This window comes from Tigriopus californicus, chromosome 11 (genome assembly GCF_007210705.1).
Source record: "Tigriopus californicus strain San Diego chromosome 11, Tcal_SD_v2.1, whole genome shotgun sequence".
NCBI classification, from domain to species: Eukaryota; Metazoa; Arthropoda; class Copepoda; order Harpacticoida; family Harpacticidae; genus Tigriopus; species Tigriopus californicus.
This window is the reverse complement of record NC_081450.1, coordinates 6,723,151-6,738,826: the sequence shown is the minus strand read 5'-3', so window position 1 is coordinate 6,738,826 and position 15,676 is coordinate 6,723,151. Positions and strand designations below refer to the sequence as shown.

The following is a 15,676-nucleotide window of genomic DNA, read 5'->3' as shown; positions in this document are numbered from 1 at the left end:
TCATAATTTTCAAGAAGCAAAATACAGGGATAGGAACAATCCGGACATGAAACCATTTTTCACGACATTTTCCAGGTGCCTACATCGGGATTTTATTGTACAGGCACAATTGTCATTTTTATCTAGTTTTGTATATCTTCTTGCCGGCGACGGCTCTGGTTATCTCATGAATCAACATATATTGAAATAAAAGTTGATTTGTTCATGTTAATTAAGTTATCAAAGACTGAAACCATATCGTACATGAAACAAAACGATTTGTTATTATCTGCCTGTTCCGCGCAGAATGAAATATATTGCGCGATTAGTACAATGGTATCATGGTTCTTTTTCGTCTAAAACCGAGAAATTAACCATGGCCCCTTAACACACCACTCGTGAACATTCTTTTAAGTTAAATAACAATAACAAAAATAGTAAGGATGATAATGCGCTTCTGGCAAACGTCGAAAATTAGGGTCTGCATCAAGCCTTTTTCCAGAAGTCCGTTGGTGATACTTGAACAATCCATTCGTTGAGAGAACTGGGATTTGACCTTCATGACGTTCTAAGGCCAAACCCTGTCATTAGGCCATATAAATGGACTATTTTTTCGCCATTTCCAATTGCTTCACCCGGGTATACATGAGCGTGCCGATCAAAACCACGGCATTAGACACCCACCACCACAGACTCTTGATTTCCGCGTTGATTTGCGTAGCCAACAATGTTTGAGCGGCGGCTTTGGCCGTACCCGAAATATTATGCGTAAGTGGCGAGGTCACTTTGACTTGGAGGCCGGTGACCGAGCCGATGGCCAGTCCCAGTACTCCGCCCACCATCATATCGAACCAAAATGAAAAGCGAACCACTTCGGGTGAGCCCAAGATAGAGGGCGTTTCACCCCAAAGTAAGATGAGGGGAATAAAAAGGAGCGAGGCGTTGACATTGTTGTAAAGTGTTAACGTCCAAATATTGTCGTCGACCAAAGGCAGTACTTTTTTGATGTAGATGGCAAAGAGTGCGACACAGAGGGAGGCCATGACGCCATAAATGACGCCTAACATGGATAACGAGCCCAGGGCGCCTTCTTGATCCACGCCCAACCAAAATCCGAACACAATCACACCGCACGAGATGACAGCATTCATGGAGGTTTTTTGACCCAGAATCAAAAACGTGCAAATCACGTTAAACACGGTGGTGAGTGAGCGTCCCACATAATAGAAGGACACGCCCACGCTCTGCAGACACAAATTGTTGAAGCCGATCATGGCGCAAAATACAACCGACAAAGGCAAGACCTTGAGACAAGTGGTCCGATTGAGCTTGGGGCGTGGGAATTCGATGTAGTCGGGAAACATGAGCGTAAGCCCGTACACGCCGTAGCAACCGATCACGCTGATCACGCATTGGAACCAAGTCACGAAGAACGGGGCGTCAAAATCCGTCTTGCCGCTCAACAACCGCTTGTTGACGAACACCATGGAAATGGACACGAACCAATATAAGCTGACCACGGCCAAGACCCGCAAATAGCGGCGAGACAAGGGTTCAGGCGGCCGGTTCATTTTGCGACCGACGGAGCTATCAGCGTCTGATTCGCCTGTCCCGGTTTTGAGGAGCGGGTCTCTGTCGGGCTCGTCGCTTATAAGATGGACGGCTTCGATATCATGGGTGGACTTCATGGAGCGGGACATGAGCCAATGGATCAAGCTGGAGTGTGTGTAGAGGTTGGTGAGTGAACTTGTGATGCAGGTTATTAAGCCGGCTCAGAAGACCGGGATTCAACGCTCATGACGTGGGGGGAAAATCCGGCCAACCAGGCCGCAAGGCTGGAAGGCGATGCCAAGGCTGATGCCCGGACGGCTTTGAACGCTATCACCACCAACAACACGCGAAGGGAGAGCAAAGTCGTAAAGGACGTCGGCAGATGGGGGCTGGCCACCTAATGGAGCTGATCGAGCTGAGACGGGCCTGTGATTTATGGCTGCACCTGCCTAATCGAGCTGGCTGCCTGGCTAGCCACATACAAAAATGCTTAACGGCCTTTGACTGAGCTCCTGAGTTCCATGAGTCCCCGCGTTCGTAAAGTCATGGGTACCCGATTCGCGCACGCCCAGTGGGTCAATCTAGAGGGCTATCTATCCATCTTCAGTCCGATTGTCAGCGTTCCATCATTCCAGGGCTGCTGCAGCTCTGAGCTCTGCATGCTGAAGGGAAAAGGTAGCCGCCGACAGGCGAGCCTCCTCAGGTGGCTGTCAGGCCCAGTCCCTGGTCATCGCCGAGTAGCGACTAATAGTCCTGGATGGAGGAAGAGTGAGACAGGAGGTCAGGCAGTAGGGTGGACGCCGGCCTGTCGCTCGCCCATTTCCCGGCGCCGATTGTGTACGTGGCTCCGGGCCTGCTAACCAGATCCAGAGAATGAGTGGGGCGGGCATCAGGGCCTTTAAATCCGAACGGGAGTTGTCACTCACCATCATCAATTTATTTATTTTTCTATTACAGCAGTCATTGTTCGTCGGTCCAATATGTAGTGTGCTCATATCACTTTAGACTCGGTCACAATTGCGATCTCATCATTGCTACTTGCAAGTTTAATTAATTTTGATCTTAAAGTTTGACAGATTTGATTTGTAAAAACATCTTGAAAGTAGTAAAGCATTGGCCTTGGCTTGACATGAAGTAAAGTTGGGTCGTTGGCCGATCTTTTTACGTCTCAACAAAGTAGCATCTCTGGTATTTAGACATTTCTGAGATTTAATTTCATTACATTGTTCAGAGTACGAATAATGACGTGTTGCGTGTCTGGGTTCTGGACAATGCTACTATTTAGTGTACTTTAATGCAGAAATCCGAGCTACTTCCAAAGATGCTTATTTTTATAGAACGCAACTAAGGGTCTTCTTGGCATTGCCGGTGGTCACTCCGGTCCAGTGTCTTTTCTTGTTGTTTTTCGACCCAAGAACTTGAAATCAGTGCTGCTCTGTGAGTTCCCACTTAGGTCAGACCGGACATGACAGAACATCCCGATCCTTGACATCGGCGATATGTCCGACTAAATTCTCATCCCACTGTGTCCCTTCCTTCATTTGACGTTCTATTTGAACTCGTGCAATCAAAATGACACTCTTCATGTTGGATGTAACTCGCTTGAATGTCTGCCCGTACGTCGTTTGGCCTATACTCAAACTAGTTGTAGCGTCCCTGCTAGCATGTATGACTTACACAAGGCCGAGCTGCTTGAGCATGGCTTGAGTGCCTCCATCGTTGTGCGTTGGTGTGTGTATTCACCATTGACCGTTCTCAGAGTCAGACCCGTTAGCCACCAACGTTCCCGTGTTTTGCCCTGTTCACGCCCCTGACCCGCCATGTTGAGCGTCGTTCCACGCAGCCTGCTCAAATCCTCGGCCCAGGTAATCGATCAGCTAAATCATCTGGACCTGAGTCGAACCGTCACGTCGATTCTACCTCATTCATTCATTCATTCATCCGGGTTGTGCCCCTTTCATGATTTTTCCAGTGGTCCTCATCGTCGGTCCGATTGGCCTCGACCCTCATCTACGCCGAGCACAATGGCGAACGCCTGAATCCGGCCACGCTCCACACATTGACCGCGGCCAAGGCCATTGGCGGCGATATCGCGGCATTGGTAGCCGGACCCAAGTGCGGGCCCGTGGCCCAGGAGTTGGCCGGTATCGCCGGCTTAAGTCGCGTCATTGTGGCCGAATCGGCCGACTATGAAGGCATGCTGCCCGAGCGTTTGACGCCCTTGCTCTTGGCCGCGCAAGAGCAATTCAAGTTCACGCACATCTTGGGCAACAGTTCGGCCTTGGCCCGGTCTTTGCTGCCGCGTTTGGCCGCCAAATTGGACGTCTCGCCCATCTCGGACATTATTGGCATCAAGAGTGAGGATACTTTCGTGCGTACGGTGTACGCCGGTAACGCGGTTCTCACGCTCAAGTCCAACGACGCCGTCAAGGTTATTACTGTGCGTAGTACGGCTTTTGAGGCTGATGCGGGCACCACCGGCGGTTCGGCTACACAAGACACGCTGAGCGCTCCGGATTCGCCCCATACCTCCGAATTTGTGAGCCAAGAGCTCAGTAAGAGCGACCGACCCGAATTGGCCAGTGCTAAGGTTCGCGAACCACTCATTTGACACAATTTTAATTCGATCCTGGTCGATATCAGTGACATTGGCTTGCCTTCTAGGTGGTGATTAGTGGCGGTCGCGGCATGAAATCGGGTGACAACTTTCAAATGCTTTATGACTTGGCTGACAAGTTGGGCGCGGCTGTAGGAGCTTCGCGTGCCGCTGTGGATGCCGGTATGGTGCCCAATGACATGCAAATTGGTCAGACTGGCAAAATTATTGCTCCGGTAAGTTGAGGTTAGGTGGTTACCTTTGGTCAGATGTACACGTTGTTTTGAAAATCCTTGGGTAGGAATTGTACATTGCGGTGGGCATCAGTGGAGCCATTCAACATCTGGCCGGTATGAAGGATTCCAAGACTATCGTGGCCATCAATAAAGATCCCGAGGCGCCCATCTTCCAGGTGGCCGATCATGGATTGGTGGAGGATCTCTTCAAAGCTATTCCCGACATCCAGAAAAAGATGTAATAATATTTTCAACATAACCCTTTTTTGAAATGAATCGTGTATTTGAACCCAACAAGATGGTGTTACAATAGCACTGCTGTAAGAATAGAAACTTATCATTATTATCCAATATGAACGCCATAGAGAATCCTCCTCTGGTAATCATCGCCGATCGGTCTTGCCGGTGCCGCGCTTGCCCGAGAACAAATGTTTGGGCATCTTCGTGGCGATGTGACGATCGCCTTCGCCACTCTTGCCGAATTGGTTGAATTTCTGGTTTTGGACCTTCTTCTGCAACTTGCCCAACTTCTTCTTCATAGACGGATCGCGCACGCCAGACTCGTCGCGAGGCGTCCGTGAACTACTCCTGACTCGGCCTTCGGAATCCATACGAGCCTTCTTCAAAGCCGGCTTTCGGGAACCGGACCGACCTCGAGTTCGTGCGAAATGAGCGTCATCCGTGCCTTCCATGTCCACACCCAGGTCTTCGAACTCGCGTTTAAGCCGGGACACGCTGCGCTCGCGTTTCTTGGGCTCAGTGGTTCTGGGCAGGACTGATTTTTTGGTGCCCTGGAGTTTCTGTTCGTTCTTCATCAACTTCTTTTTGATGCGGATCTTCTCGGCTAATTCGTGGATCTCCTTCACATTTTCGTCATCAGACTCCGCATCAGAGCCGTAGTATCCGGCTCGTTCTCGCATCTCCTCTTCCTTTTCCAGTTCTTCGAGCTTCTTCATAATGTCAGGATCGATGTAGTCGGCCAAATTGTGTCCGTTGATGAACTCGGGGATGACGTCGTATTTCTCGTCCTCCTTGACAAGATACTTTTTGTTCAAATCGAGAATATAATCGTCGCCCATTTCCAATTCGATCTCGCGCTCCGACTTTTTCTTGGTCGAATTTCGAGTCGGCCGGCCGCCATCCACCATCATACCATCCTCGTTTTCGTCCTCATCGTTCTCGCCATCATCTCCCTCCAACGCCTTCTGTTTTTTCTGTTGCCGTTTGGCCAAGGCTGCGACCGGAATGCACGGCGGTCGCTCCAGTGTATCGCGTTTGGCTGGCTCTGCCACGTGAATTCGATTCAATATCGAATCGGTCTAAAAACATAAAAAAAGCCAGAACATGACACCCGATCACTTTCTGGTGCCCGATTTGACTCGAGCTTACCTTCTTAGTCTGGAACTTTTGCTCGACCCGATGTTGGAGCAGTTTGTCACACGCCGTAACCTTTACCCGATTCACGCTATCATCGTCGTCCTTGTTGGACATTTCCAAGATGGTCTCGTCGACCGAATCCCGAGCCATGACCTCGAGAATAGCGCGTTTCTCAGGCGTCAAGTCATCGCGCCAAATATCGGCCTTATTGGCCACCACAATCAGCGGCTTATTGGCAAACAGCGGCTTAATGTTCTCGAACAGGGCTTGTTGAGCCTCCAAGGTGTAACCTAAAATTATAATACGTTTATTCATAGGGGGAGGGGGGCCAAGGGGATGGTGGGCGAGTCAATCTTACCGCATTGTTCACTGGGATCCATCATGTAGAGCACGGCGGCGCGCAAATGGGCCAAAGCCGTGATGGCTTGCATCTCAATGGTGTTGCGCTCTTCCAGCGGGTGGTCGAGAATGCCGGGCGTGTCGATGAATTGCCAACGCAAGTACTTGTGATCGGTGTGGCCCACGTACAGAGATTTGGTGGTGAAGGCGTACGGCTGGACTTCTACATCGGCCCGTGTAATCTTGTTGATAAAGCTAGACTTGCCCACGTTGGGAAAGCCCGTGATCAAAATAGTGCGGGTATTGGGATCGATGGAGGGCAATCGACCCAAGTGCTGTCGCACCTCTTCCAAGTAGCTCAAGGATTGGGCCTGTTTCTTCATGATGGTGGCCATGCGGCCCAAGGCGGCCCGTTTGAGCTGCTTGCACCGATACAGCGAGTCGCCGTACTTGAGCAGCCGCACGTAATCCTTGGCCACATTGTCGATCAAATGACGAGCCGTGTTAATTTGACCTAAGGCCAATTTGTAGTGATCTCGATCGTAAAGTACGTTCATCAAATCCGAATAAAACGGATGGATCTCCTCCAATTTGGGAAAATCGCTCAAGATGGACGTGAGTTTCTCGTTGAAATTCGACTGCGTAAACTTGACTTTGCGCATGTAGAAGGCGCGAATACGGCCAATCTTATATTGCTTGTGCACCACGGTGGGCGTTTTCCGTTGGGTCTTGGACAGAATCACGTCGATGAAGTCCTTGGCCATGGGCACCACGGCGATCCGTTTGAAGTTGTACTGCACCATCTTGCCGTCTCAAGCGTTTCAGAGGCGTCCAGTTCAAGTTCGCACCAGCCGCAATCCGCTGCCGTTCCCAGGGTCGTGAGGGGCCCGGATAATCAAACCGTGCGGGTCAACTCTGAGGTACCCACGTGTTCCGTTCAGGGACAGACCACGAGTCAAACAAACCAATCCTAGACAGTGTTGCCAGATGCCCGGCGCCCTTGGAGGCCAATTTCGTGCGCAAAAATAGCCATTTGGCAGCCATTTGAATGTAATCAGAAGCCACTAGGAGGCCATTATTGTTCTTACTTTTTTCAGTACTTTTACTTGTACGTTACATATAATACTGCAGTACATTTGCAATATGATTCACCCAGTCAGGATCCAATTAGTTCAGGAGGTTAAAATAAAATCAGGTTAAAATTGGAAACACTTGGTGTTTGTCATCATCATATTTTTCCGTTAAATTGTTCTACAAAAGTCTGGAAAAAGTAATGCCTTTAAGGTTAGTCACCAAAAACCTTCAAAGCTGTGCCTTTCCTAGTAACATTTGGTTGGAAACCATGATTGTCATAGTGTTGACGCATTGTCAATCACACAGTATACAAGCTCCTGTAAAATGATGATCCATATAATTGTTCGGAATTTTGCCCAAAGAGAATATGAAACGCCTTCCCAAAGAGTTTATGGCTTATTCATTGTGTCACAGTACTTGGGCAATAAATTGTTCATTAAGGAATCTTTCTTTTGTTTTTAGGTTTGTTTGTCCACACCTAGACAAAACAGAGGGCGCTTCCTCAGCTCAAATTTGAAATTCAAGTTTGTTGGTAGACCAAATATAGTACATAACTCATGTGGTACAAATTAGATAAACCATAGTTGTTCACATGAATAGTAACAAGAACTGCATCACTTGTAGAGACTAGTAAAGGCTGAGAAGACCCAAAACAAAGAAAAATTTAAAAGAGATGAAAACCACTAAGAGGAAATTTAAACTAAAAAAAAGCCTATTAACCAAGTAAGAAAAACTCAACAATCGGAAACTGGCTTAAAATGGAAAAATAACTAAACCAGGGAAAGGTTTCAAAACTGGACGGAAAAGAATATTTTGTCAAAATAGCCAAACAGTATTAAAATAAATTGTTAGGTTTAACTTTCTCTTCTGGTCTAATCATAACCAAATGGCTGTTGGATAACTCTAGAGGGCTTGTCAGAGAAAAGTCACTCCAACCAAGCCACTTGAGACTTTGCTTTGAACACATTTTGGTAGTTGGGCAGCAGGGTGTTGGCTGATTGACTTATCTTGCGTTACTCAGCTTCAACCAAAGCACTGCTTTGAAAGCAGACAAACGAGCCATCAACTCACTGTCTCCCTGAATTCGGAACTTCATTTTGAGAATCACATAACTAAATGCGCTCAAAGCCGATCCCCATCGCACCCACCAGGCAGCGGCGAGGGAGCTAAAAGAAATCTCAGAAATCTCGCGAGTGTCGCTTCCCTGACTAGCCCTCTAGTTAACTCTACAAGACAAGTCATGGTTTGGTGTAAAGCCAGTTTTCAGAGAGGAAATAAAGATGATTATTCATCCGTTGAAATTTTTTTGGTGCGGATTTACCGCGATTTAACAATTAGTGTTAATACTACTTTGTCTTTTCAAAAGTTCAGACTTCTTTGCCCAAAGCTCGCTACCCTGAGTTGTCTTAAAGTCACATCACTTGTTCCTAAGGCAACCCAAATCCTTCCTTTTCCAAGCATTTCATAAAACGAGTCAAATCTTTCTTTTCTAAAGTGTAGCTAAGAGGTGACACCCATATATTCACCACTAATGACTAACCTTGATTGAGTTTTGTTTCATATAATCATCAAGTTTAAAAAGCAGCCCTGTGGAGGCCAAATTAAGAATTGAAGGCCAAATGGTTGTCTCTGTGGCCAGTGAATATCAAAAGTAGCCGATTTTGAAAATTTTGGCCTCCGCGGAGGCCACCTGGCAGCGCTGATGCCAGATGGTCAGCTGATTTTAGCATCAGGCTGACCACAGGTTATGGTTTGATTAGGATTGAGAATCCACGGATAAATGCTAATTATGGGCCCCGACCACATACCAAATAATGACTAGAGACTAAAGTAACTTTAGTCTCTAATAGGGCATGCAATACGAAAGAAGTGGAGAGGAAAACTCTCTGAAACCTCGTTAGAAGACGTTTCAGTTTTGCGTTACCTCTTAATTGAGTACTTGAACATGAAGATGGAATTCATTGAGCACTCTGTCAGCGGGAATGCATCTGATTAGCGAGGTAACGCATAACTCTACAAAACCTTGATGGAAGACCTTCGATCTTCGACCGAGCTTTCCTCTCCACTACTGACGTACTCCATGAATAGGAATGGGACTTGATGCTGATTTTCGATCTTTCAGCTGTTGCGGCAAAAGCTTGAGTCAATCTTGTCTCAGATCGGATGAAATCAGAATCGATTCTTTTTTAATATATGACGTTTGATAAAACTATTACCCTTAAGTCACAATCTGAAACGCAAGAAGGGAGCAACAAAAATCTGATCCATCAAAGTCAACGTCACAGAGTAACAAAAATGAATGAATAAGTACCGTGGAACGTGAAAGGCCTTGCTATGATTTCAAAACTTTGTAACTCTTTTTGTTGATATAATAGAAAAAAAGATAGCTTTGCCACATTATGCTATCAAAAGTATTCAATTTATGTCAAATCATAAATAATGCTTAAGCGTTGTTCTATGGCTCGTTACTTCATAGCACTAACTATTTTAAATCTCACTTCACTGTTATTATATGTCTCTTGATGTATTACTGGATATACGAGCCATTATGATTCAGGTCTTTTTTGCACTTACAGTAAGGCTTTTGACGTTCAAAATTCGCAAAGCTGGATTATTCTCAAAAGAAGATTTTTTCCAAGATTTGTGAAAGTGAAATAATTGATTTTCAGTTTTTCAATCTTGTAAGGGTTGTAGCTGACAAATGTATCTGTTTAAGCCAAAACATTGTAAAGATAAATTTCAAATAATTGAATATATGCATGTTTCATGATTGGTTTACACTTGGTATTTATTAATTGCCTTGTTGGCAAGCATCCTTCACTTGGAACAAATCGGATCATTGGCCCTTATTTCAGAATTGTGATGTTTTTGCGGCCTCTCCTAATTACTATCATCTTTCCTCATGTATTCTTACAAATTCCTTGTTCTGTATAACTTTACATATAGTAGGGATATTTGTCAATTACCATTTAAAAATACAATTAAATGAATGAACCTGTACCTAATTTCAAGGCTTATACTTCTTCATCTTTCAGGCATTACATTGCGTAATGCTGCGCATAATAATCCAATAATCAGGAAGGATAGAATGACAAAGAATGTTGAAGATAATTGAGAAAATTGAGATCAAAGGATCCATCCAGGATTAGGGCCTCAAATTGTCGTGCAGACAAATCAAGTGTTTGGCCGAATTATCCCCAACAGATTACGTCTCTTTGATATTATTTGTCCTCCAGTGGAGAATACTCTTTTGAAAGGTACAGATGTGGCCGGAATGGTCAAGTACTTCTTGGCCAATTCGTGCAAAAGAGGGGACTTTTCAGCACCTTCATTGTTCCACCACTGCAAGGGATTGATATGTCTGGGTTGGCAGGGTAGTTCCAAGTACTGGGAAACAAGTAGGGAAATAGCTTCCATGGCCGATGTCTCAACTTGCCCTCTTTCATTGCTAACTTGAGAGTCAAAAGACTCCCAAATAATGGATTGGCGCTTCTCCTTTGCTGGAGCAGGCTCTATGTCCGGCACAAGGGCTTGGGATTCGCATTATTTGGCACCCCTGGTCACATATATCTCCTCCAATTCCTTCCTCAAGATGCCAATGGCAGAAACTTTGTTTGTTAAATTCTGGAAGCAACGGCCCTTAAATCTGGGATCCAGCAAGGTTCCCAAGGACAATTCAGGTATCTTTTCCACTTTCCCAAAGTGTCCTTTCAGATGTTCAAGCACAGTCTTTGCCAACTCATGCTTGACGTTGTCTCAAGGGGATTCATGGAAAAGATATTTGCATTGACTCATTAACATATTTGTTATTGGAATAACCTTTGAATCCGTTGGTTTCTTCTCTCCAGATAACTCAAGAGTTGCCTCATACACAGGGTTTAGCACCTCTGCTGCTTCATCCAAGACTGTCCAAGTGTCCACGGTAATATTTTGCACTTAACCTGCAACAGTTGGATCATTGAGAAGTAAGGTGATTGCTTCACTTAACTCTTGGATCCTCTCTAACATCTCAAACGTCAAGTTCCAGTGGGTTTGAACATCATCCTGTAAGAGTCTCTTGGGCCTTGAGATTCCCAAGTTTTTCTGAAGGGCCTCCAAAATTTCTGCTGAATGTCCACTTTGTTTAGTGAGCTCCACAATGCTGCTTGCCTGACTTTTAAGCTCAATCGCCCCGGGATCACTTGTCAATGAAGCTTTGGCCAGAAGATTGAGCAAATGCGCATAGCATGGTAAATGCATGATGTTAAGCAGGCCTGTGGCCTTGACAAAATTTGCCGCATTGTCAGTCACCCAAGTCACTACTTTTGAAAGTATCTGGTTAGTGAAGAGTAATCATTGAAGCTCATTAGCCAATAGCTCTGAAGCATGACGGCCATGGAATTGGGAATAAGCCAGAACAAGACATTGCTGGGACGAGTTTGGAGTATCCCAAAAGTGGGCAGTTACAGCCATAAAAGAAGATGTGGTGACAGACGTCCACAAATCAGTTGTAATTGAAACCAATCCACAGAATCCAAACCTTTCTGGACATTACGCTCAGTCTCAAGGTATAAAGCTAGAATGAGTGTGCTGGTAAGGATTAGTGACTGAGAATTTAGTATCAAGGGTCCATGGTCTGACAAAAAACGTCGGGATTGACTATTGTGACTGGCTGGTGATTTTGGGCAATCATTGTGATCAGGGATTGGTCCATTTTGCCTTATTGTCTGAATATTGAGGTAAGGCTCAAACATGGGCCTGCCTGTTTGATTGGCATCAAGTTCTAAGAAGGAGGAAAGTTGAAGATGATTTTTTCGGAACCACTTGACATTTTTGAGCAATAACTTGCCTTCAAATGTTTGGTAGCCAGAAAGAGGGTGGAATTTGTCATTTGGGGAAAAAAACGACACAAATTGTGAAAGATTGAGGGATTGTCAAAGTAGGAAGGAAAGATTCTCAGTTAAAAACTTTTCACAAGTTAGGTTCAGGTTTGCCGCATTCAAAACTATCATATTTGACTTAAGCTAAAATAAAAAGTCAACAACAATTCAAACACATGGATTAGGCTACAGGGTGACCACTATGTTTTAGGGCATCCAAAAGTAGCTTCAAATGCAACTCCATCATTCAAATCTCCGTCATATGCAAAAGGGATATCATCCAGTTACCTCTAATTGTTGTTTATGTTGACTTTGTGATTTGTATAGTGTCTAGATTTGTCGCAAAATAGAAAACCGTGAGGCCATAATAAAACTTTATAAGGAAGGCCACAGTTGCAGGAAGATTGCAAAGACTTTGGAAGTCATTAAAGTGTCAAAATCAACTGTGTCATATAATATTAAAAGGTTCAAACAGTTCAACAGTGTTGAGAACAGGCCAAAATCTGGTCGTCCTAGGTCGGTGAGGACACCAAAACTAGTAAAAACCACCAGAATGAAAATTTGTCGAAACAGCAAGAGCTCCATTTGACAAATGGCTCGCCAGGCAGGTGTGAACCGGAAGTTATGTGAAAGGTGGTCAAAGAGGACTTGCACATGACTGCCTACCATATGCAAAAGAGACAGATCTTGAGTTCAACTGTTATCCGAAAGAGCTCTCCAGAGCAAGAAAACTCAAGAAGTGGTTTCAAGAGGCACGGACATTTCTGTGATTTGGACAGATGAAAAGCTTTTCACTGTTGAAGTTGCTTTCAACGGTCAAAATGATCGGATTTTGGCCAGGAACATTCAGAGTGTTCCTGTGAAAGAGAGAACAATATTCAGGCGGCAAAAACCAGCATCTGTAAAGGTGTGGGCTGATGTAACTGATTGCGGCAAGAAACCTCTTTGGTCTTCATTCCAGAGGGTATTAAAGTTAACCAGCACATTTACTTGGACATGTTAGCCTCTAAAGTGTTTCCCTGGATCCAGGCTCAACAATGGACGGGTTCCTACTATTTCCAGCAGGATGGTGCACCCTCCCACACACAAAAAATCGTTCAGAGCTGGTGCAAGGACAAATTTTAGCACTTCTGAGACAAGACAATGTGGCCTCCTTCCTCTCCAGATCTCAATGTAATCAACTTTTGTCTTTAGTCAATTCTGGAGAGGAAGGTAGGGTATGGTTGTACAAAAACATTTAAGATCTCAAGGCAGGCTTATTGACAGAATGGAAAATGTTGACGAGGAAACCATACGTGCTTCTTGTACTGGAGCGCGAAAACGTGTGAAGGCTGTAATTTCTACCAGAGGTGGATACGTCGAATAAACTTTTAATGTGAATTGTAGCAGGGTATATATTTAATGATTTAACATAACAGAGTCACCTCTGAAATCTCAATAGATGAAGAGTTAAAGCCGTTTCAAAGTGCCTTAAGTCATTGTTGTCACCCTGTATTTAAATCAAATTTACCATCATATTTTCATAAAGTGATGTTAATTAATTATTGAGCGCCACATTCATTAAGTGTAAAGGTTTGTATGTAATGACCTTCTTTCCTCAAAGAAACATACAACTGTAAAATTATTTGAAGTTATCAATGAGGCTACCCAATATTAGAGCAATCAAGAAATGAATACCTCTGGGAAATAGCAGCATGCATTTGCATGCAATTTGCAGGATCAGTGACAGTCTGCTATTGCAAAAAAAGAATATATCTGTGATCAAAGAGGTGCCGTTTCTTTGCCAGATTGGTCAAACCTGGTCTTGAAGGCACCTAACTGGAAGTCAATAATTCACTGTTTCTTTCATCAGCTAACCTATTCTGGACAGTGTAAGGCCATTCTATTAAGTCATATTTTTCCATGACTCTAGCATCCAGGAAATTTTACGTATCTTTAACACCTCTTGGTATGTTTTTTAGTCTAATGCCCAACTCGACAGTTTCAAAACTAGCCTGATCAAGTTCTCTAAACCTTTTACAGGTTTGTCTAGTTTTAACGGCACTGAAATCAGCTGTATTGGAATCAATCTGTTTCCATGCTTTTCGAGCTGGAATGGAACATGAAGAATCAAGATCGAAGGTTTCTAGCTGATCAGCTTGCGTTTATCAGTAGTCTCTAATAATGACTGGACCTCGCACAGCGCGAAAAAAAAATTCGCAAACACCTGCCCTCATCACCCGGTACATGAGTTTTGGTGTATGCTTACTAATGCTTTTCCATCGGCATCGGCAGTGTGGCCGGATTCTGAGTGAGTTTGTAAATGATTGTGTGGGATGTCAAGTAAAGGAAATTCAAGGAAAACTGTGGTCCGGCAACCTGACTTTGGGTTTTTGGTGATAGAGAACTAAGATACCGTCAACTTGCACCATTCACCCATTGAATTTTCAATAATCAATAATCGAGTGATTTTGAGCAAGTTGTGTTACAAACCCTACTAAATGAGCATGTTTGGTGTTAATCAGTGAACGCACTATCAAATTGGCTCAATACCACAATGCTAATTGCCTAGACAAGTATGTAAAATGGAAGAAATGTCAAAATCCAATGCATGGACAGTGCAGTTTGGCTGGGCATGTTGTCTTTAATTTTCCTCCATGGAATAACGTCAGTTGTCCATGAACGCGTTTACTTGACTGGCCCTATTCCTGATCAGACCGTCACCCTGTGCTTTGTTCAACTGGTTCCTAAGACAAAAGTCTTTAGATAATTTTGTTAATGTAGCAATGGTTAATGATTTTTGATAAGCTATAACACTATTGTAAGTTTGTGAAGTGAGTAAAGATAGAGGGTGGTGCTTGTCACATTTTACAAACATTTCAGAGAAATTGTAGCTTGGCCTGTGTCACTCATTTAAATACTGGTCCTACATAGTTTCATTCTCTTTGCACTTAATCCTAGTGCCCTGTATTAAAAAAATGCAACAGTGAGGACAGAGCACCATGGCAGTTAATTTGGAACCTTCAATTCTGTTCTAAAACATTGACTTTACATCAATCCCAAATCCAAACCAAGCACATTTTTGTAAATTTTAGTGCTTTAGGAGTTAGACTTAAAGCCTTTTGTACAAGGCTTAAGTTACTCTTCAGGCATCCTTATCTGCAATCACATCAACACCAAATTCAAACTAGGTATTTTTAAATAGAAATATTGAAAGTAGCTCAACAACTGGCATTTGAAACATTCAAAGTGCGACAAAGGTTGCCTTAAGGGTAGCTAAAGCCGTATAGAGACGTGTAAAGTACCGGATTGGATTTCAGCTGTGAGAGCTAGTCAGGCTGCGCCACAATCGCGGCAAGAACTACCATGATTTCAGCACATCCAGTGCTTCCAAATTTTCATTGACAAAATTGTTCGCCATCTAAGGAAAGCATTGAACAATTATTTTAAACCATTTCAGTCCAACCTTCATTTGATAAAGATGACATTCGACGGGAAGTGACAAAAATTTGCAGAAATACGAAAAAAAGACTTGGTGCAAACATTTGTCATCAGTAAGAAGTGTGGCGACACCTTCTTCTTGGTAGAACCAGAGGGCGCATTAGTATGAAATCCCAAATCTTTACACTTCTCTATTGATAAGATTTAAAAGACATCAATTGTTTTAATCTCTTTTTTGAGACAAC

The 15,676-nt window shown here is 44.1% G+C and overlaps 3 protein-coding genes across 3 annotated transcripts; 1 reads left to right on the top strand and 2 right to left on the bottom strand.

Annotated features, from left to right (window-relative positions):
• Positions 1 to 257: 257 nt before the first annotated feature.
• LOC131890810 (GDP-fucose transporter 1-like) lies at positions 258 to 2,194 on the bottom strand. The gene has a single exon (XM_059240242.1). It carries the CDS (start codon positions 1,677 to 1,679, stop codon positions 585 to 587), a length of 1,095 nt encoding a protein of 364 aa, XP_059096225.1. The 5' UTR covers positions 1,680 to 2,194; the 3' UTR covers positions 258 to 584.
• Positions 2,195 to 3,201: 1,007 nt separating this feature from the next.
• LOC131890811 (electron transfer flavoprotein subunit alpha, mitochondrial-like) lies at positions 3,202 to 4,713 on the top strand. Its single transcript, XM_059240243.1, has 4 exons — positions 3,202 to 3,395; positions 3,503 to 4,120; positions 4,195 to 4,362; positions 4,428 to 4,713. The coding sequence occupies exons 1-4, from the start codon at positions 3,351 to 3,353 to the stop codon at positions 4,602 to 4,604; spliced, it is 1,008 nt and encodes a 335-aa protein (XP_059096226.1). The 5' UTR covers positions 3,202 to 3,350; the 3' UTR covers positions 4,605 to 4,713.
• On the bottom strand, positions 4,623 to 7,059 carry LOC131890809 (GTP-binding protein 4-like). Its single transcript, XM_059240241.1, has 3 exons — positions 6,098 to 7,059; positions 5,752 to 6,029; positions 4,623 to 5,681 (listed from the first exon to the last, which is right to left on the bottom strand). The coding sequence occupies exons 1-3, from the start codon at positions 6,879 to 6,881 to the stop codon at positions 4,746 to 4,748; spliced, it is 1,998 nt and encodes a 665-aa protein (XP_059096224.1). The 5' UTR covers positions 6,882 to 7,059; the 3' UTR covers positions 4,623 to 4,745.
• Positions 7,060 to 15,676: the final 8,617 nt, after the last annotated feature.